Raw genomic sequence first — 21,816 nt, forward strand, 5'->3', positions numbered from 1 at the left:
ATTGGAAGAAAATCATTGTCCTGAGGGAGACACGAGAGACTGCAGATGCTGGACCCTGGGGATTGACGAAGAAAATTAAGCAAATACTGTGCCCCTTTCATAATAGTCTGTTGTTGAACCGATTTTTGAGAGGAGTGTTTGGCTCGGTGTGGACTAGAAGGGCCTAATGGCCTGTTTCCATGCTGTAATTGTTGTTATGTTGATTGTAATAGAATGTAATTTGTATTATTCAGAAATATTAGACATTAAAAAAATTGCATTTGTTTCAAATGGACTCAAAAAACAGACAACCAATTTGAATGCATTTTATTTTAAACTAATTGCTGTAAATACAGAATAAAACATATACCAAACTATACATCTCATTCACAAATTAGAATGATTAATAGTTCACAATGATGCCCTGAGATGCCCAAGGATTGGTTGGAGAAATATTACTTAAGTCGCCTGAAAAGGACGTCATACCTTGGAACACATTATTTTGTCTGGAGGCAATGCAGGTTGTAATCTGATATGGTTATTGAATGCATGAAGCAAGCTGAAGGAAAATATATAATCATTAGATGTGTATAAAGTGTATATCTGTTACTTCATGTACCTTGGATCGAGTTACAAACCAGAGTATCATTCAGGACCCCATCTGAAGTCAATACTAAACTCAAATAATACATAACTCGAGCAAATGGTTAACAAACAATTCATTGGACCTCCAGATTAATTTTTGATTTGAACATGCATGTTCCTATTTCTAGAATTTTGCTTTGTTAATTTGTGGGAGTGTTTTTACTCTATTAAACATCATTTGTTTCCAAAGTGATAGATTTCACAGCTGAAAACGACCTGTATACTTTGCCATTTACACTGACTGTAGCTTTCTCTGAAAGACCCAAGAACTCAAACAGAATAGCCTACGTGCATTTATCAACTGTTGATTCAGAGTGCAATGGTATGAAAGAATGGGAAATTTACATCATGCATTGAAGCCAATGGCCCTTTCTTTTTGAAGAGGGCAAAAAAAATCCAAACTGCTGGAGGAACTCAGCAGATCAGGCAGCATCGGTGGAAGGAAAGAGATAATGGACATTTCAGGCGGATAAGGTCAGGGAGTTTAAATCTGACAAGGAGGGTGATGAGTGGAACCAGCTAAGTGAGTTCTCTTCCCCCCCCGCCCCACTTTACACTCTAAGTCTGGATGCAGGGTCTCAACCCGATACTTGGACCATCTTTTTCCCTCCACAGATGCTGACCCAAGTTCCACTAGCATTTTGATTTTTGCTCCAGATTTCATCTGTGGTTTCTGTGGACCCCCTTTTAGAAGATGTAAATAATTTGTGTACAGTGCCTAGCCACAAACATTTCCCCCCACAATTGAGCATCTCTGACACTAAAGGCAGCCCAAAGCCAATAAGGTTTTTCAAAACACAATGTTCCCACCCCCTTGCTTCCCCCCTCTCCATCTCCTGTCATTATCACATCCAATAAACACCTTATGTTGGTCTGGATTCCTCCCCCATTGTTTGAATTCTGAGACTTTCTGATATATCCTCCTTCTGCCTTTTCTGATTTTTCCTTGAAGGAGCTCAGGCCCGAAACGTCACCGATAGATCTCTGTCATAAGGATCCTAAATGCTGAACAAACCAGCTGAATTCCTACAACTGTAGCCTATCATGTTTCTTTCACTTCCCATAACCCACTTGTCCCATATTCTGAACTTTATATTTGACTCCTCCTGGGTCTGAGGAAGAAATTAGAATCCTACACAGTTAAAACAATTCTCAATCATATTTAATTGACCTATAAATAGACTACACATGGCTCGCTGGGGGGGGGGGGGGGGGTGGGGAGGGAGGGGGGCTGACAGATGTCAATCATCATCATCTTCCACATCCACTGTTCCCTGAGGTGACAGCCCCCCAGAATCATCGATGGCAATGTCATCGTCTTCCTGGTTTCTGAAAGTTAGCAGAGTTTGAAATTATCGTCACAACCTACTTCCACACAATTATGGAACAAGACATGCAGAATACCACAGAAATCCAACAAATTATAATCCACGCTGAATAAAATGTGCTGAAGGGTAATTCAACATTTATTATAGTGAAGCATTTTAATTTAATTTAGAGATATATCACAGACCTTTCTGGTCCTCGAGCCCGCGCTACTCAATCATATCCATGTGACCAATTAACTCCATAAGTCTTTGGTATGCGGGAGGAAACCGGAGCACCCGGAAGAAACACGTGCAGTCACAGGGAGAACATACAAACTCCTTATAGACAACACCAGATTAGAACCTAGGTTGCAGGCGCTGTAGTAGTGTTAGGCCAACCATGTCATACTGTTCAAATAAAACATTTAATTACTCTCCAGTTTGAACAGTAAAAAAAGTCCTCCAGACTACTTTAACCATAGAGAATAACCATACAAAAATGCCACAGGAGATAGCTGGTTGGTTCATCACATCTACACCTGTTGAACCATCCTCATCTCACCTTGCAGTCCTGGGGATGGAGCATTGTAGATCATAGATTTCATATCCAAGTACTGTTAATGGATGAGATTCTGACTCTACTACCCTTTCCAGATCCCTACCACTCACTGGGTGAAAAAAATATCCTTTCTCATTTCCCCTCCGATCATTTTTTCGAATGACCTATGTAAGTCCTTCCTATTTCCTCTATGTAAACCCTTCAATTAACTCTCTCAACTTCCAGTTGCTTGTCCAATCTTTCCTCACACCTGCAATTTTCTGACCTGGCCACAATTTTGGAACCCTCATTGCCAGTGTAATAACATTTTTCTTGTCACGTGGTGACCAGAATAGTACGCTGTACTCAAGCTGTGGCCTAACTACTGTTGTATGCAGCCCTAGTGTAATATCTCTACTCTTGTATCTGACACCTTGGCAGAAAGCACCCAATGTACCGCTTTAGCTATCTTATTGATCTGTCTGATCGCTTTAAGGATCTGCTCCATGTTAAGGGATCATTTAGGATACCTTCAGGAGTTATGGAATAGGGGTAAAGATGCAAATTACTTCAAACAAGAACTGGTCCTTAAAGTAAAAATCTATTCATTGTGTAACATCCATTGATGCTTTAAAGCTATCACCTAGCCACTAGGTGAGGGACATTCTGATTATGTACCTCTTTATAAGGGAAGACAATAAATAAATGACAGTGTAAGCTGGGTTTTACTGAAACTTTCATGATCAGATCAAGGAAGACATTAAATACACTTTTAAATACATATCCATGTCACTAATGCGCAGTCCACGATATGTCTGTTTTCTCATCTAATATTCCGACTCTTTGCTAATCCAGGGTGCCTTGTACTGAAAATCCTCCTCTCAGTTCCAGTATTTGAATGTGCAGAGGGGCTCTGTCAGTGCTCCCACTAAATATCTAACCAAGTTGTCTACACAATGCGAAGTTGTATGACAATGTAAAGTTGTATGTTATAGCCATTTAAACTGTAGATAATAATTTATTGTTGTCTATTCAAAAGACAATAAACTTCCACACAGTGAACTCTATGTCCAAACTAAGCCCGCATCACTCGTTAAAGAGCAAATTAAAAAAAAATTAATTTAATTTGATGAAAGGTAAATCATATGAAAAAAAGTCATGGTCTTATTTCCTCTTGATTGGAGATCTTAAAAACACTTTTACAAAAATGATAGCTTCAGACCCCACTCACTAATCTCAGCATTTAAAAAAATCCTTATTCCTCGTCAGGCAAACTTTCACTCAGTTTGGTATTATTAAGTAATTTATTTCATTATTTTCTCGATGGCATCTTACCAGCTAAAGTATTAAAAGAGGATTATGATTCCAGTTCCTTGCTGAACGTTATTCAGGAACCACCTATATTACACCAGGGCAATAGCAAACTTATTCAAACTAGATTTTTTTAACATAACCATTCCAGTGATGTTATAACTGTCAAAGAATTTATTATTAAAATAAATATCCTTACTTGCAACTTTCTGTCAAAGAAATTCCATGGGAAGAGAACCAAAGAGAAAAGATACAAGAAAAATAAAATCAGTCCAGTAACAGATTAATGCTGACATGTACAGAAAGAGAGGTAGACAAATCTAAGGATGGACAGACATAGGTACATAGAAATCACACAGATAATGAAAAACATACGAAGAGAAACATACTTTAGGTATTAAAAACTCATGCAACAGAGAATGATGAACACTCAGGTGCACAAATACATGATAATATACCAAACTGATGCAGGAATCATTTAAGGAGATGTCAGAGCAGTTGACCAAATGACTGTCAGTACATCTAAGATGTATTATGGAGCATCTTAAGAGAAGAATTTCAAGAGGAATTTAAATGGAAAAGGCAGGGTTTCCATTCTGAAAAGTTTAAATTTATTTTCAGAGAAAACCCATGACATTACATATGACCCCGAGATTTTTTTTCCTTCAGGCTGGGCAGATTTTCTACTTATCAGTCGTACAAATTATGCTCAAGAAAATATATGTGCACGAAAGAGAGACATGTAAACAAACTGAATGTGCAAATACAGAACAAATATTCAGTAATAAATAATGTGCCCAGTAAGATTTATTAAACGAGTCTCTGACTGAATTTGTTGTTGAGGGGTCTGATGGTGGGGAAGTAGCAACTGTTTCTGAACCTGGTGGTATGAGTCTCATGGCAACTATTCCTCTTTCCTGATGACAGCTGTATAGTGTGGATTCTTGATGATTGTTGCTGCTCTCTGATGGCATGTAGATTTTCTTGATGTTGGAGAGAGTTTTGCTTGTGATGTCCTAGGCTGTGTCCACTACCTTTTGGAGGGCTATAGATATGGCCTCCATATCAGGCACCCATACACTTTTCACCACATCTGTAGGAGTTCGCCAAGGTTTCTGATGTCATAACAAACCTCCACAAACTCACGATGAAGTCGAGGTACAGATGTGCTTTCTTCTCAATGACTTTAGTATGTTGGGTCCTGGGAAGATCCTCCGAGATGGTGACTCCCAGGAATTTAAATTTGTTCACCCACTCCACCTCTGATCCAGCAAAGATTACAAGATTGTATACCTCTGGTTTTCCCTTGAAGTCTAATCAGTTCCTTGGTTATGGTGATATTGAATTAGAGGTTGTTAGTACATTATTCAGTCACGTTTTCATTCTCTCTCCTTCATGATGACCTATCACCCCTTTTTATACAGCCCACTACTGTGATACTGTCAGCAAATTTGTAAATGGTGGTGTTGTCATATCGAGCCACATAGTTGTAGATGTCAAAGGAGTGGAGCAAGTGGCTAGGTACGCAGCCCTGTGTTATTCTCATACTGATGAACGTTGAGGTGATGTTCTTGCCAATCTACACTGATTGGAGTGTGGGTGTGAGGAAATCCAGGATCCAATTACACAGTGGGGTACTGAGGGTGAAGAGTTAAATCGGAAATAACTCTGGTAGGTTCAGTTGAATGTGCTCTTGTTGCCCAGATAGTAGGACAGATTTTTTTTTTAATCTAATGCCCACAGATAAAGTCCCTTGCTCGTTATATCCCGCCAGATAGTAAAATCAAAATCATGCCTACTGATTTTTCTATTGGATTCTGCCAAGGTCTTCCTGAAGATAAATGCTGCAGCTAGGACCTGATTCCATGGACTTCAGGGCTCTGTGGGGCTTGTCCAACCAGTGAATAATGACAGATTTAACCCCATCTTTGTCAGCTAAATCCTAATCTCTGGAAATCCTTTTCCTGAATCTGCTTTCTCTCAATCTTTTTTTTCTCATCTTCAGATTATCCATAATACCTACCTCATTGATCAACTACCGGCACATTCATTTGGCCACCGGACAGAATACCTCCTTGAGTGGTTGCTGCACCAATTAATCATGTCCATCCAATCACACCTGAATTGCATTCTTATGAGCAAATGGAACATACAGCTCTGGTCGATATTAATTCTTCCCACGTTTATGACCAGTTAGCTCCTCAGACACCTTCCTTTCCAGAGTGCCTCCATGTAACCTTTAAAATGTCGATACCTGAGGGGAGCACCTCTTTTAATTAACAGTCAATAAAAGATCAAGATGAACATTTTAGATCCAATTCGCTCGTGCTGATGAAAATAGAACTCACAGAAAGAATTGAAGGACAAAATTGACAAGACAAATGTCTGATTTTCCTATCGGTGATGAGTACACCACCCTAACCAGGAACCCAAAAGACTGCAGTCCTCCAGGAGTTCCTGTTAATTAGTTAAACAAAAGATCTATCAAATCTACCTTCCACTCATTACAGACATTTGATTCCCCCAGTCTCTTTCAAACTCCACAGTCAAGTTGAATAGTTGAGGCTACCAAAGAATACAAAAATGTCTTTGGTCATATTTTGCTTTTGATCTTTCATTTATTTTGTTACTCAGTTGTTTATTTAAACATCTGATTAATTGGACTACACATTTGATTATTACACTATGATGGTACATGGGATTAGCATAGACATTATTTGATAGTCAGGAAGGTCAGGGTTTCTGTGTGGTGTGGACTCTGACTAAATGAATGAGGCCTTTAAATTGCCAATGCCTGTCAAGTGGGTGTAGGGACATATCAGTGCCATTCTTACTGTTCCATTAAAATAGGTCCAGTTATTACAATAACAGATGGATCCTCATGAATGTTTCAAGGTTAATTCCCAGTAATTTCTGATTCAATCCCGAATCAAAAGATCGAGGGGAGATCCACAAGCATTCCTTGCACTGTGCTTGGGACTGGAAACTAGAATGGGCTATGGGGATAAGGGGTGATGGGTCAGGGGTGGTTGTTCTCAATCCTCTTGGCTATTCTGCCAAAATCTCAGGGGGAAAAAAGGCATAGTGGAAGACAAGTGAAAAGACTCTGCCCCACTCCCAGAGCTCCCTGGAACACCAGACTTCAGTAGTGTTCATTGGAGTAAAGGAGAAGTATGATTCCTGAAACCCTAGTTTTTACTACCTTTCTGGCTCCATTCCCAGTGCAAGGTCTTGGTGAATAGGCAGCTTTACATCATTATAACAAGCTAAAGGAGCATGACACAGGTTTGTGGGCCAGAATGGCCTGTTACTGTGATGTATCTCTTACCAGGAGTAGGTTGCATGAGTAGGAAGGGTATTTGCACTGTGACATCACTGCAGAAAGAAAAAGAACATCAGCAAATTTGGCTTAAACACTTTACAAAGTAAGATTGCTGCCATTGAATGCCCGACACAAATTGAATCAAATCCAAACAGATGATGTCATCTTTCGTCTCTAAAAGAGCCAAACTGTGTTGATACAAGACTATTCATTATCTCAGATAGGAAGTGACTGATGCCAGGTTGTGCACAGTGAGATCCCAAAAATGGGAATGAAATGAAGGACCACATTATGTGTAGTTAGTGAATGGGATAATGGAAAAAGCATCAGCTAGGACATCACGTGATCTCCTCAAATCTTCAGGTAGTTTCTTGGGATCTTTTATGCCCACTTGCATGTCTAATGTTTGCCCAGAAGATACCCAGTTTCTGCTCTTAAGGAGTGGATCTTCACCTTCACTGTCTGGACAGAGCAGATGCCAGTGGGATGAAAACCTCAGGAGGTCTATCAAGTGGTGCTTGATTCTGGGTGGTGAAAGTGCAAACCACTCTGCCCGAGGCTCTTTATGTGGCTTAGTTATTCGCTATACAATCTGCTAAAACAGCAAAATGAACAGCAGTTATAGATTATGTCGCATGGCTGTGTTTATACATTCTGCCCATTTTCTGCTCTTCCTCAGCCACATGCCCCAAGCTCACAACAAATTCCTTACAACTATTAAATATGTAGATTATTAGAAGATAAGCCTGTTGAAACTTTTATCACCCCACTTTCGACAATGATTCCAAATCAAATCACAGTGAACCAATACAGTGACTTGCCCTATCTGCATGTCATTTTAAGATAAATACATTCCTTTTTGCATATTGTTAAAGCCTAGCAAGAAGCTTCACTTAAAAAACACTACTGATTATTTAAAACATAGTTAAATTGATTACTTCACCTGGTTGCAATGTCACCCAGCATGCTGCAACAACAAAAAATTGGCAACAAAATTAATTTCAGACAGCCAACATATATCTATATAATGTGGGCATTTAGGTTCACACTCAAGGATGCTAGGTGCCAGGATGCCCCAGAAGAGCTTTGATGAAGACACAGTTGAGGGAGATGCAAGATGGAGGACAGCATGGCATTCGTTAAACTACAGAAGAGCCAGGTGCTTTGCAGCTGCTTCACCACGTTAATTTACACACAGCAAGTTGACAGCAACCATGATCAGCTAATACATTATCAGTGAGGATGGTTAAAGGCAAAATATTAGCCAGGACATTGGAACTTGCCTGTTCTTTAAAAAGGTACCATGGCAATATTATACCCACCCGAGAGGGCAGTGGAGCATCTGTTTCAACATGTCATCCTGCACTGAAGTGTTAACCTCCAATCCGCCCTCAAGTATCCAAACTGGAGCCTGAACCTTTGAGCTTCTGAATCAGATTGAAGAGTGCAACTAACCATGACGAGGCAGGCACCACCACTTAAATAGATTCCCGCTTAGACCAAAGTTTTCTTGTGGAAAGAAATCTTTCTGTGTGCAGGAAAGCTTTCTTGTGTTAGAGATTTCACATTTGAAAACCACAGCTGCTGATTAAGGAAATCATACAACATATGATGACTGAATAGACAAATAAAAACTGATCACTAAATTTAGTATTTAGAACAGTGTAGTGCAGGAAGTTGAACTGGGTGTCTCTATATGCATGATGCCTCAATGCAAAAGGCACCCAATGTAGAGGTTAAAACCTTACATTTTTGATTTTTAGTAATTTTGTATTATTCCTTCAAGGATAAATTGTTTTTGTAGCGTTACCATAGTTACGACATCTTATGTCATAATATCCGGGCGGACGAGGAGCACGTTCTTTCTTGGAATAACCGTGGAAGAGATGTGAGCTCTCGAGAAACTTCTCTTTGAATCATTATTGTTATTCATTATTTATTATCATTTTAATTTATTATATTTGTTTGAAGTTGTGTACCATTATCATTTACAATATACTTTGTTTTACTTATCGTTATGAAGTGCAAAACTATGAAAATGTTTATTAATTTTTATCAATGAAAATTAAAGCTATTTACAACTGCAATTATGAAGTTTATTTGTATGAATAAGATGCAATTCAGAATATCAAGGCTTACATTTCTTGGAAGATGACGTCTTGAGATTGGGAAATATTAGAAGCTGGGAAGGGTCATCTACACCCAAGTGATGCCAATTTACACATACAGCACATGTGGCCTTACTGCTCCAATACAAGGGTGTCCATATGTAACTGAACAGGAGAGCAAACCTCAACAGGAAGAGGGAAACAAAAGGTTAGTGAGTTTTTGTTGGGAATGGAGAGTGAGAAGGCAACGATGAATCAATTAACCGCTTTTGCAGGAAGGGACTACCTCCTCCTGGCAGGATACCAAAATGCATGATGAAGAGTTGGACATGTCTGCATGCCCGTTCATATTACCGTAGCAACACTTAGCATAAAGTGAACAAATCCCATCCTACTATTTACTGTGGGGTGGTTCTTATGAAAATAACTCACTCATTGCCTCAGAGGAAATGCAAGTCTGCTAAACAGTGTCAGTTTAACATGTAATACAACTTCCAGCACGATGGAAGTGAGCTCCTCCAGGTTCTGCTTGTATGGGTGGGTTATGTCTCTATTGATCTGCGTTATTCTGAGTTTCAACAGAACTAACATAGCATAGGATCAAGCAAAAAAAGGTTTGAGTGCAAAATTTGAGAATTTGTTACTAGTTGAAATAAATTTGCACATATTACTCACCCTGGAATCAACAAGCTGACTTTCACACTATAGGACACCAACATCCCCTGAACCTCTCGATCAGCTCCTTCTTTTAAACTGAAACAGGAAAAGAATGTCATGCAGGACCTCAAACTTTAGTACTTCCAATTTTCCTTTTAATTAAAAAAAAATTTAGACATACAGCATGGTAACAGGCCCTTTTCGGCCCATGAGCTTGCGCCGCCTGATTACACCCAATTAACCAACAACCCCAGTAAGTTTTGAATGATAGGAGGAAACTGGAGCTCCTGGGGAAAACCCATGCAGACACATGGAAAATGTACAAACTCCTTATAGACAGTGCAGGAATCGAACCCTGGTCCCAAACGCTGGTGCTATAATTGCTTTACTCTAACCAGTAATGTTAACTGTGCTCCAATTTTTTTAAAAACCAGCTACAGATCATCTCTCTTTAATCTTATCACTAATCTACACCCGGATATCCACCTTTGTGGATCTGCACACATGGTAGGCCCCTGCTAGCTCAGGCTTAGAATTCTTTTCCTTACTCTAGTGGATTTTGCAAAGTAAAAGTTCTGCCAATTGCCTACGACTCCACACCAAGACTCGTCTTCATTCCCACCCTCATTTCACCGCACTTTTCTTCTCTTCACTGCCTTTTCTATCACATTCCAACAGCTGTCCAAACCCTCACCCGAACCTTAATGCTTCATCATCTTGTTACTCCTTACACCTGTTTCACTTGGTGCCGTTGACAATGTGGATTCCATTTTGTATCCTTATTGAAAACTATGGCCCTTAGATTTTTGATAAGGAGGTAGAAGCTTTGCTGGAATTGACCAAGTTGTCGATAGGCACTCCAAGGGTAACATTTTAACTGGATATGCTCCATTAAAAATCACTTTACAGATCTTCAGCAAATTTTAATGCCTCTGCTGTTGAATTGGAAGTGTAATTCCAATGCTACCAGTCCTGAAGGAAGCAATGTGTTTGGTTGGCAGTAAGAGGGTGTGTCCTCCGGCTTCTCCCATGAATTCAGACGTTAAAGCTACATGCTGGACAGTTATCTTTGATTCACCCAGAGTCTTTGCTAGTAATTTCCTTCACATCATAGTTCTGCACAAAACATTGTAGTGGTTTGGCAATGCATCAGGCAGGGGTGCTTTAATGATGTTTCTCCTCAGGTACCTGAATTTCAATCCAGTTCAGACAACAAGGATACTATCTCCTCAGGATGCTGGGCATTAAAGACACAACATGACGAGACATTTCCCAATTCAGTTCAAAATACTATTCTGGATTTACTAATTTCCTTTACTTTTCTTTGAATCTATTTTTCAGACTGTCATGAGAAATTTCTTGGGCACTGATAGCAGTGTTTCCAGTTTAAATCTTGCTCCCTTTATCCTTTAACCACAGACACGATCAGGCTTTCATGGTCATGTTCTTGAATATGCCCGATCATTCATGAAATTGAATCCAAGGAAATGCATAGAGTGCAATGTCCAAACAAAAGTTAAATGTTTACTGCTTTCACCTTCTTTCTATACCAAGACAATCTGTTCAGAATTAGGTTTCAACCTCTAACCTATAGCTACAAATCCAATCGATCCTGCAGAGGGAGACCTTTCTCTTGAACCACAATCACGGAAAATTGTTTCACTTAGTTTTCTTATTTCACTTGGACCTTTACGGGAGTGCAGAATATTTTGATCAAATGTTCTTTGCCTGAAATCTAGTTATTCAAAACATTTAAAAAAATGCTTTTGTTGACGTAATTGTGATAACTTTTGTCCAGACATAAGCAACAAATTTGTTTTGTCCATATACTGTCACTGAATAGAAGTTTAAGCAGAAATTATCTAAAAGATCAATGGAATGAAAGTCAATGTTTGCCCTTATTTCACAGTATCAGGATTCTTTCCAAAAGTTTCTCTTTGGTACAAATCTAGTACCCACTGACTCCAGCAATTAAAATTTTCAAATTTGAGGTTATTACATTAAATATCATAAAAGTAACAATGGTTTGAAGGGCCATCGATTATGCCACAGATCCAAAACTCTCCACTGGTTGAATTCTCAGCTGGTACCTCACTACCACGACAGGCAACAGTCTTCATCCAATGTGCGACCACAAGAATCTATTTCCAAACAATGGCTTGTGTTCATCATACATTCTCCTCCCACTCCATCAGATCCCTTTAAACATCATGGATTGTGGCTTCCTAACATCAGAGGAAATCAGGAATTCTTACATGTCATTTCATAGTTTAGTCAGGGTACCAAGGGATATGAGGCCAAGGCCAGAAATTGGAACATGGTTTAGCTCATGGTGGAGTGGCAGAGCAGACTCGATGGGCCCAAAGGCCTACTTCTGTTCCTTTATCTTGTGATCATGCATACGATTCTGAATAAGGCATTTTCATTGATCCAAACCATCACAGACATATCATCTTTCTCTCCAATATCACCCCAATGAAAGACGTCTTCCATACTGGTTAGACCCAGTAAGCACACAAGCAATGGCAAAGTGATCAGTTACAGTGATTATCAGAATGGAGGCCAATTCTATCTGAACTTTAGAAGGAAAAGATGGAAGGAAGAATGAGGGAGAAGAGCTAATGTTGAGACCAAGAGATAGATTGATACCAAGACAAATTAGAGAATGAAAGGCAATGAGCATTTCAATGGAGAATTATATCATGAGAGAATTTATAGTGCCCATTGCAAGAGCGTTAAGACAGCACAGTGGCACAAATAGTAGAGTTCCTTCCTCATAGCACATTCAATTCTGACCCCTGGTGCTGTCTGAGCAGAGTTTGCACATTTTCCCTATAGCTACTTGGTGCTGAACTTTCCTCTCTCATCCGAGATGGGAATGTGGAAAGCATTATTATAAAACTAAGGTAGGATGAGTATAATTGGGAATTTGATGAACTCCGAGGGCCAAAGAAACACTTTTCATATTGCATGATTCAACAACTCAAAGGACCAAAAACTCAAGGAGAACAAGGTAACTGAATAGACTAAACAGAACCAGAGACCATATAATAATTACAGTACAGAAAAAGGCTATCTCGGCCCCTCTAGTCCATACCGATCCAAGTGGTCTCCTCAAGTTCCACCTACCTGCATTTTGCCCATAACCTTCCAATTCCCTCCCATCCATATACCTATCCAACTTTTCCTTAAATGACAAAATTGACTTTACTGCGACCACCTCTTCCAGAAGGTCATTCCACTCAGCCACCACTGAGTGAAGAAGTTCCCTCTCATGTTACTTCTAAACTTTTGCCCCCAACCCTTAACTCATGACCTCTTGTTTGAATCTCACCTACCCTCAAGGGAAAGAGCCTATTCACAGTTACTTTATCTATCCCCCTCATAATTTTAAATACCTCTATCAAATCCCCCCTCAACCTTCTATGCTCCAATGAATAAAGATCTAATCTACTCAATCTTTATTTGTAATCTAGATTCTGAAATCCAGGCAACATTTTAGTAAATCTTCTCTGCATCCTCTCTACCTTATTGATATCCTTCCTATAATTTGGTGACTAAGACTGTACACATTATTCTAAATTTGGCCTCACCAATGCCTTGAATAGTCTCAACATCGCTTCCCAACTCCTATATTCTATGCTTTGATTTAGAAAGGTCAGCATACTAAAAGCTTCTTCACGACTCTATCCACATGAGATTCCACCTTCAAGGAATGGTTGACCGTGATTCCTACATCTTTCTGCTCTTCTGCATTCTTCAATGCCCTCCCCTTTACTACACGTGTCCTGTTTTAATTATTCTTCCCAAAATGAAGCACTTCACACTTATCTACATTAATCTCCATCTGCCATCTATCAGCCTACTCTTCTAAGCAGTCCAAATCCTTTTGCAATCTCTGAAAACCTTCTTCACAATCCACAACTCCACCTATCCTTGTATCATCTGCATATTTACTAACCCAGTTTACCACTCCATCATCCAAATCATTAATGTAATTGACAAATAACAAGGGACCCAATACAGATCCCTGAGGCACATAGCTCATCACTGGCCTCCATCCTGACAGACAGTTATCCACCATGACTCTCTGGCATCTACCCTCGAGCCATTGTTGAATCCAGTTGACTAGCCCCTGAACCTTCCTTGTCAACCTTGCTGTTCTATGCATCTCATAATCACAGCAATGAGTTCACTCACCAAGCTTCAAGGTGAAGCACCCTATTTAGAATATGGAGCAGGTACCAGTCCATCTGACAGTTGGAACTTTAAAACAGATGACAAGGAAAGATCTAATGCACAAATTGATCTGGTGTCCCAGTCTGGTGACTAGGTGACAACAGCTCTTCAAATCCTCCCCTTTACATTACAGACCAACCCCCTCATATTTACACGATTCCCATATCCCCATTTCTCTCCAAATCCTACTCCATCTCTTCTTTATTGCCACACGTCTCTCATTCTTGTTCATCCTTAGTCCTCATTGCTACCCACCCTCCCACCTGCAACTTCATCCTCCAAGTTATCTAAGACCCTTACATGGTGGAAGAAGCCAGGTTAGTGTCCTCCTGTTTGATTTTCCCATCGAGCGCGATGCCATGTTTGCCTCGATTGTTGGTAATTGTGGGCAAAAGCACATAGGTCTTCGAAAAAGTCGAGTTTGGAGCAATCTGGTTACTGTATATTAAAAGAAAACACCAGTATTTAGAAGCATGATATTACCGGATGGAAGAACATTTCCTGCTCACTTTTGATCAGCATTGCCCTGAATCCCATCCAACTCCAGCCAGAAGAAAATTACATCCATCGCAGAATACAACCAAAATGTATTGCATCTCTTGAGTAACTGCTTTCTATCAGTTCTATGTTTAACTAGCTTGCTCAAAGTTTTCAATGGCTGAAAACATGTTTGGGAGGCAAATTCCAACTGTGCATCTTCCTCTCAATCCACCAAAACCTCAAGGATCTTGAGCGGTGGGCCACCAAAAATTAAAAGACTGGCAACCACTCTAATGTGACCCTGTACCCCACTGGGGAACAAAGCTAGAAAACTTGTGGCCTTTTGATGGATATTGTGCAGTCCAAGACTCAAAATTGACTCTTCTAGTTACGTGCACCGAATTCTTACTTGAATGACACATTCTTATCCAAATGAATACTAATAGAAATAAAATAGGACCTGAAATGCAAGCTCAAATGTGCTGCACGTGGCCTATTTAACTGGGTGAGCAAGCCAACTCTAACCAATAAACTAGCCACCAAAACCTCAGGGATCTCTGTATTGTGACCAGAATTTGAAAACCTGGCCAACCTTTCTTCTTCCCAACTCTTTAGCCTTGAACCGAACCAAATGGCTGATGAGATTACCAGATACAATTCGATGAGACACCTGTTATTATCTTGGATGGAAGTTCCAGAGAAAAGGTGCCAATGGGGATTTGGACTGTAGTTTCTGGGATTTTGACAATCCCCTGCCAAACTTGCCTTGGGACTGGAGACCATTGATGTAGGAGTAGGTCATTCAGACATCGTATCCTTTTAGACGACTAATTTCATTGATATCAACCTTTTGGAATACTAGCTTGCAGATTTCCAATCGTCTCCTGGTGGAAAATGTGCTTCCTGATTTTGCCCTGCCATTCTGGATACCACCAATCAAAGAAATATGTTCTAAGGGAAGTTGATTAAAATATGGGGAGAATAAATGGATTATTGAAAATGAACTTGGTGGTCACTATGGACAGGGTGGGTCAAAGGGTCCCTTTCTGTGCTCTCTCTCTCTCTCTCTCTCTCTCTCTCTCTCTCTCTCTCTCTCTCTCTCTGGTGAGGTAGATAATTAAATTCCAAAATAGCAAATGTCTTTTTTTTTTTCTTTGGCTTGGCTTCGCGGACGAAGATTTATGGAGGGGGTAAAAAGTCCACGTCAGCTGCAGGCTCGTTTGTGGCTGACAAGTCCGATGCGGGACAGGCAGACACGATTGCAGCGGTTGCAGGGGAAAATTGGTTGGTTGGGGTTGGGTGTTGGGTTTTTCCTCCTTTGCCTTTTGTCAGTGAGGTGGGCTCTGCGGTCTTCTTCAAAGGAGGTTGCTGCCCGCCAAACTGTGAGGCGCCAAGATGCACGGTTTGAGGCGTTATCAGCCCACTGGCGGTGGTCAATGTGGCAGGCACCAAGAGATTTCTTTAGGCAGTCCTTGTACCTTTTCTTTGGTGCACCTCTGTCACGGTGGCCAGTGGAGATCTCGCCATATAACACGATCTTGGGAAGGCGATGGTCCTCCATTCTGGAGACGTGACCCATCCAGCGCAGCTGGATCTTCAGCAGCGTGGACTCGATGCTGTCGACCTCTGCCATCTCGAGTACAAATGTAACAGTGGACTAATAACCATACAACCTCGTCATCATACATCATGTCAAAATGGCCAAAGGCTATCTTGTAGGACTTTATTATCCATGCCAGTACAGTGAATTCTTGCACTTGGAAAACAATTTACTTACTTTGCTTCCTCCACAGCAACCTCTTCTGTGTATTTATCATTGGAATACAACACCACATTGGTTGTTTGCTCAACTGAGAACAAAACAATATTTAGACCTTCAACCATGTACCATTTAATCAGTGAAAACATCTTTCTGATATCATAATAAATTGAAAGATGTAGTTAATACAAAAAACAATGTGGCAATTTAGAAGACAACATTAAAAGTACTGAAATACAGTGATTGCTGAATTAGTTTTAATAAATTTAAAAGTAAGGTTCCACATTTTCAGGTCACATACATAACACAGCTCTTGGTATACAGACAAAATTTACAGCTAGTAGTGTTGCTGTTTAATAAGATGGGGTCAAGAATGGAATTCAGCAAGGCATGGTAACTTAGAAAAGGCAAGGAGCTCAGTACAAAGAATTTTAATAAGTACAAAATATCACAGATGTTATAAAACTGGCAACAGATAGAAAATGCCAGAAATATCATGTTGTCCAGGAGTAACTCTATAAAATGTAATAGATAAGTGACTTTTCATCAGACCGAGCTAAAAGTTGATGAAAGGTCACCTAGTTGAACAATTTACTATTTTTCACCAACCCCCCCCACCCCTGACAGCTGTCATCTGACTGACTAAATAATTCCAGCATTTACTGCTTTTATTAAATGTAGCCACAAATGCAGAACTTCGAACAGTTCCCCTCTGCATAACTGAAATACTGCAGCATCACAAGATGCAAACAAGGAGTACTGGGTAGAGAAATTACACCCCTTAGGAAAACCCAAAAGGTTTTGGCTTTTGTCCTTCAGAAGAAAGACTATGGCTGGTTAATAGAAATCATGGCAGGGAGGGCAGACAGAAGAGGCTTATGTTTATCAGAAAGTCACAAATAGACCCAGCTTCAAAGTTGACTGGCAAATCAGTGAAATCAGAAATAATGTTTAGCTTTGCACAAAGTGGGGAAGTGTGATGCAATTGAGGTGAAGTTGGAGATGCCATAAAGGGGATAATAGATACAGAATCAGGGAAGCATTGAGATGAATTAGTGTGGAAGCAGTACCTGAAAGGACTGGTGTACTTCTGTGCCACCTATATAATGTAATGCAACACAGGAGGAAAGAAGACAAGCGAACAGTGCTCATTTTTTAGGTCCCAAAGCTTATCAGAAATGGTGACAATAAGGTCTTACGTGACCTGGCCTTGGTGGCCACCATGCTGTATTTGGCATTGGATAATTGAGAGCGAACGATAGGACGAGGAAGGAGGATGACCAGTCGTAGATGAAACAGGTTCCTAGTAAGTCCAGAATAATGCTCAGCTTGGTGGGGTGGGGGGGGGGGCACGAGGTGCCTGAGCGGCCCGCAGGTGAGTTCTGGCAGCACTGCACCCCTGCTCTATTCAACATTAGTTATTTTGTGAAGAGCTGAAATCATATCTTGGCTAGTCAAGTTAGAGCTGGCGAGTCAACTTCCCCAGTGAGCCCATTGTGATTTCATTATAATTTGGCAGCTTGCGTGGAGATTTCTTTTCTGGCTCTGCCCTGCAAATAAACATTTCCAACAATGCTGTGAACTTGCATCCCAAGAATTCATTAACACAGAACCAGTCCATTCATACCTGCCAACCTGATGCTCTTTACATGTTTGCTGGAGTTATTCGTCACTTGAACACTGATGCTGATGGATTCCCCATGATAATAGATCTGAGGGATAAACAATCATCAGTTTAAGTCTCTGTTGAAACCTCTCACTCTTTCTGGGCTTGATATTCCAATACTTCATTCAACATGCACGAAATGGGAATTACTTGGAGCCTTTAGACTTTTAATCAGGATCTGGCCCATCATTCAGAGCTACTGTTTGTTGGATTGCCCTTCACCATTTAAGGTGGGCATTTGTTTAGTTGAAGCTCCAATCATGGACCCCCTCACCTCTTTATTCAAGGATGCCATCAGATGAAGTGGCTGGTCTGACATGAGGAAATGCTTGCTGATCTGAGCAGTTGGCTGGGGTCCAGCTCGATCTGGAGCATACTGCACTTTACGGATAGCCAGACGCACAGAACTTCTAGGATGAGGGCACATGAAAGACAATTATCAGTCAGAAACAAGTTAAAAGTAAGCTAGAAACTATCTGACAATGAAAGTTGTTTGGCTCTCTTTAAAACCCAACTTGTTAAGTAATTTCACTCAAGGAATTTTTTTTCTTTTACCAGACCAATAATATATTGGTGGCTCTTTACTGCTTAATTAAGTGATAATTGACTCAATGTTTTCCTCATTCAAAAATTATTAAACAGCACAATTTACACACACAGTAAAACTTTCCCCTTTCAAGCAACAGCAGACAAGAGGCAAGTTAAGATTAGGCAATTATGCCTATAATTGGCATGCAGATGGGGTGGGCAGCCAGCACCTTTTTCCCAGGGCGGCAATGGCCAATATCAGAGGACATCTGTTTCAGGTAATTGGAGGAAAGGTTAGGGGAGATGTCAGATACAAGTTTTTTTTTGTGTACACACGGAGAGTGGTGGGTGCCTGGAATGCATTGCCAGGATGGTGATAGAGGCTGGTACAACAGGGATATTTAGAAGACTCTTACGTAGTCATAGGAATGCAAGAGAAAAGAAATTGGGAAGGGTTAAATTAATGCTGGAATAGGTTTACATAGATTGCCACAACATTGTGAGTCTGAAGAACCCATATTGTGCTGTTATGTTCTATGCACTGACTCATTAATCCCTCACAGATTAGTCTAGTTAGAATACAAAATTTCCTCTGCACTGCCCTGTTGTTTTATTTTATTATTTGTTTGGATATATGGGTAGCACTGCAAAGCCAGCATTATTGTCCATCCCTAGTGCCCCTAAAACAAAAGCTGGCGCAGAGTTACAATTGTTGTATGTAAATGTTGGTACTCTCACAAGCTTGCTGCACTTATCTTGCGTATCCGTGGTGACCAGGGGTTTGGGAGGTGCCACTGTAGCTCTAGGCAAGAAACTGCAACAGATTTTCTGGATGATGCATGCTGCAGTACATTGTGCAACATGAAGGAGGAAACAAATATTTGGAGGGGTAAATGCTCCAAATCAAGTGGGCTGCTTTGTTCTGGATGGTGTTATTGGAGTTGCATTTATTTCGGTAACTGGACAGTATTTCATCATCTGAATTTATGCTGGGCACACAGAAGGCAAAGCTAAATTTCATTCTTGATATTTACCTTTGCTGAGAAGTGTCTCCTGAGATTTGGGAAGTGACCAAATTTTCCAAGGTCTTCTTGTAGCTCTTTGTTGTACAGCAGGGAAAGATTGGGTCTTAACTTCTAGATATTGAGTGCAAGGCCCATCCTTTTGTATACTGGACCTTGATATCTGAAGTGACGCTGCCCTTGAAAGCGATACTCGAATAATTTCCTTTAATTTGTAGATTTAGCTCCACCCTGACCAAAAGCTTGGGGGAAATTATGTGCAACATTATGCTGAGAAGGATTGCAAAAAGGTCCAGAACAATAGACAATCTTGTTTGGCACCAGTCTGCATGCAAACTTGCTCAGTTTTGAACACACTAATTAGGATCATGTACATCACCATGAGACAAAGATAACGGAGACAAATTCCTGGAGGTAGCCAGTTCTGACAACCTCAGAGATGGGTCAAATCATATTTTTTGAACAAAGGAGTCAAAGTCCTTACTAAATTAAATTGAGTTGAGTTGTCTATCATCAAATGTACTCAAGATACAGTGAAAATTTTGTTTTGCCTGCTTTTCAGGCAGGTCAACTCTTACTTATGTTCAGTACCCAGTAAAACTAAAGTGCAGGGTGTAGTGTTACTATAAGTAATGATAAGAATACATGCAAGTAGAAGATGTGCCAAAGGCAGCTTGAAAAATCTCCCCATACTCTGGCTACATCATGGGTCATAGTTCGCTCTCTCAAGGTTGCCATGCTCAAGATGGACATAATCTAACTGCAATTTGGGGAGTAGCCCTGACTGGGAGGAGGCTCCCGGTGATCTTTCCCTATAATTGGCATGCTGACATGGAAAATGTCATTACCAAAATCAGATGCACGCCTTTTCTTGAAAGTTGACCATGGTGACAGTGTTCCTGAGGCCAAGTTCTGTTCTGCTCTTTCCAGATGTGAGAGTATGCATTTGTGTATGATGTTCCTGTCAAGTTTTGGAACCAATAGGGATACTAGCTACTCCTATGGCCTTGTTGGCCTTTTTCAACACCTCATCAGTCAAGTTGTCAGCATGCTGACCCAAGTAGTTTTCTCATGGAATGGAGTTAAAGGAGCTCATATCAAGGTCCATCGTAGTAATCGAGATCTCCATAAGTTTCCTTTCATTGATCACTCACTGCCCATCTAACCATGGTTATTTCAACTCCATTATTGGTTTGTGGTGGTACTAATCCTTGGTTATTTGGGCCACAAATGGCCTTGACAGTGGCAAAGCATCCACACATAGCGTGATCATCAGAAATGATGTAGTGGAATTGAACAGCTAAATCCTCAATGAATGTTCCCATTTCTGATCTTATCACTGAAGGAACGAAATTGATAGGCATCTGAACATGATTGTGCCTAAAACGTGAGATGAAGGGACTCCTTGGAGTAATATCTGGGCTGAGCAGTTTGATCCCCAACACACACTACCACCTGGTTTTTCAACTACACACAGTATTTGAACATTTTCCAACCCAATACCTGTATATCTGTCCTCTCCAAACTAGTAAATTTTATGGGTGGTCTGGCAACACAAAGGACCAAATGCCGTGACCAGGTGAAACTTGGGTTAAGGGATACATTTACATTTACATGAGCTATTTGACCCATCTCTGACGTTGTCATGCAGAGAAGGTAGAGATTTTTCTGGAGTTCATGATCGACCTTTGACACTGATTTACAGTGGGTAAATTTTCTTTATGATGATGCCCCCTTTCTTAATTATGGCTGTATGGCCCAGAAAAGTAGAGATCATTTTATTGATGGAACAGAAGCATTGAACAGAAATCAGTTTGGGAAGAGACTAGAGGTGAAGACAGTTAGAATCAGTGCAATCAGTTAGCTGTGACCTGGAAATGTCAAATATCTGAACAAGTGTCTGAGGATAGAATGCCTGTTTCCTTCCTTCCAATAACTAGATGAATGCATTGGTGGAGGCAAGTGAATTAATGACTGGTTTGTTGAGGATCTCCAATGTCCTCAAGTTCACCTCTAAGAAAAGGGATCCCAGACCCAAAAATGGGAGAGAATAGTACATCTCGCTGGTTTAGGCAGCCCTGGGGCAGTGCTCAAAGAATAAAAAGTAGTTTGTCACCAAAGTTAAACAATGAAATAATAAACATGAGAGACAGGGCTCATGAGGACTCCCCCATCTCATAAAACTTGGAACATTACAGCACAGTACAGAACATTCAGCCCTCAATGTTGTCCAGCGTCCCTCACAGAAACAAAGC

At 40.4% G+C, this 21,816-nt stretch overlaps 1 protein-coding gene across 1 annotated transcript in view; it reads right to left on the reverse strand.

Moving 5' to 3' along the window:
- Positions 1-6,698: 6,698 nt before the first annotated feature.
- The window catches only part of LOC138743577 (beta-arrestin-1-like), a 31,793-nt gene continuing 16,675 nt past the window's right edge, over positions 6,699-21,816 (reverse strand). Inside the window, exons 8-15 of the mRNA XM_069899095.1 lie at positions 18,286-18,421; positions 17,973-18,057; positions 16,364-16,436; positions 14,407-14,544; positions 9,886-9,963; positions 8,046-8,069; positions 7,092-7,155; positions 6,699-6,776 (exon numbers count right to left, since the gene is read on the reverse strand). Coding sequence (XP_069755196.1) covers positions 6,699-6,776; positions 7,092-7,155; positions 8,046-8,069; positions 9,886-9,963; positions 14,407-14,544; positions 16,364-16,436; positions 17,973-18,057; positions 18,286-18,421 — 676 coding nt within the window. The remainder of the gene's footprint in view (positions 6,777-7,091; positions 7,156-8,045; positions 8,070-9,885; positions 9,964-14,406; positions 14,545-16,363; positions 16,437-17,972; positions 18,058-18,285; positions 18,422-21,816) is intronic.

Source organism: Narcine bancroftii, chromosome 9 (genome assembly GCF_036971445.1).
Source record: "Narcine bancroftii isolate sNarBan1 chromosome 9, sNarBan1.hap1, whole genome shotgun sequence".
Classification (NCBI taxonomy): Eukaryota; Metazoa; Chordata; class Chondrichthyes; order Torpediniformes; family Narcinidae; genus Narcine; species Narcine bancroftii.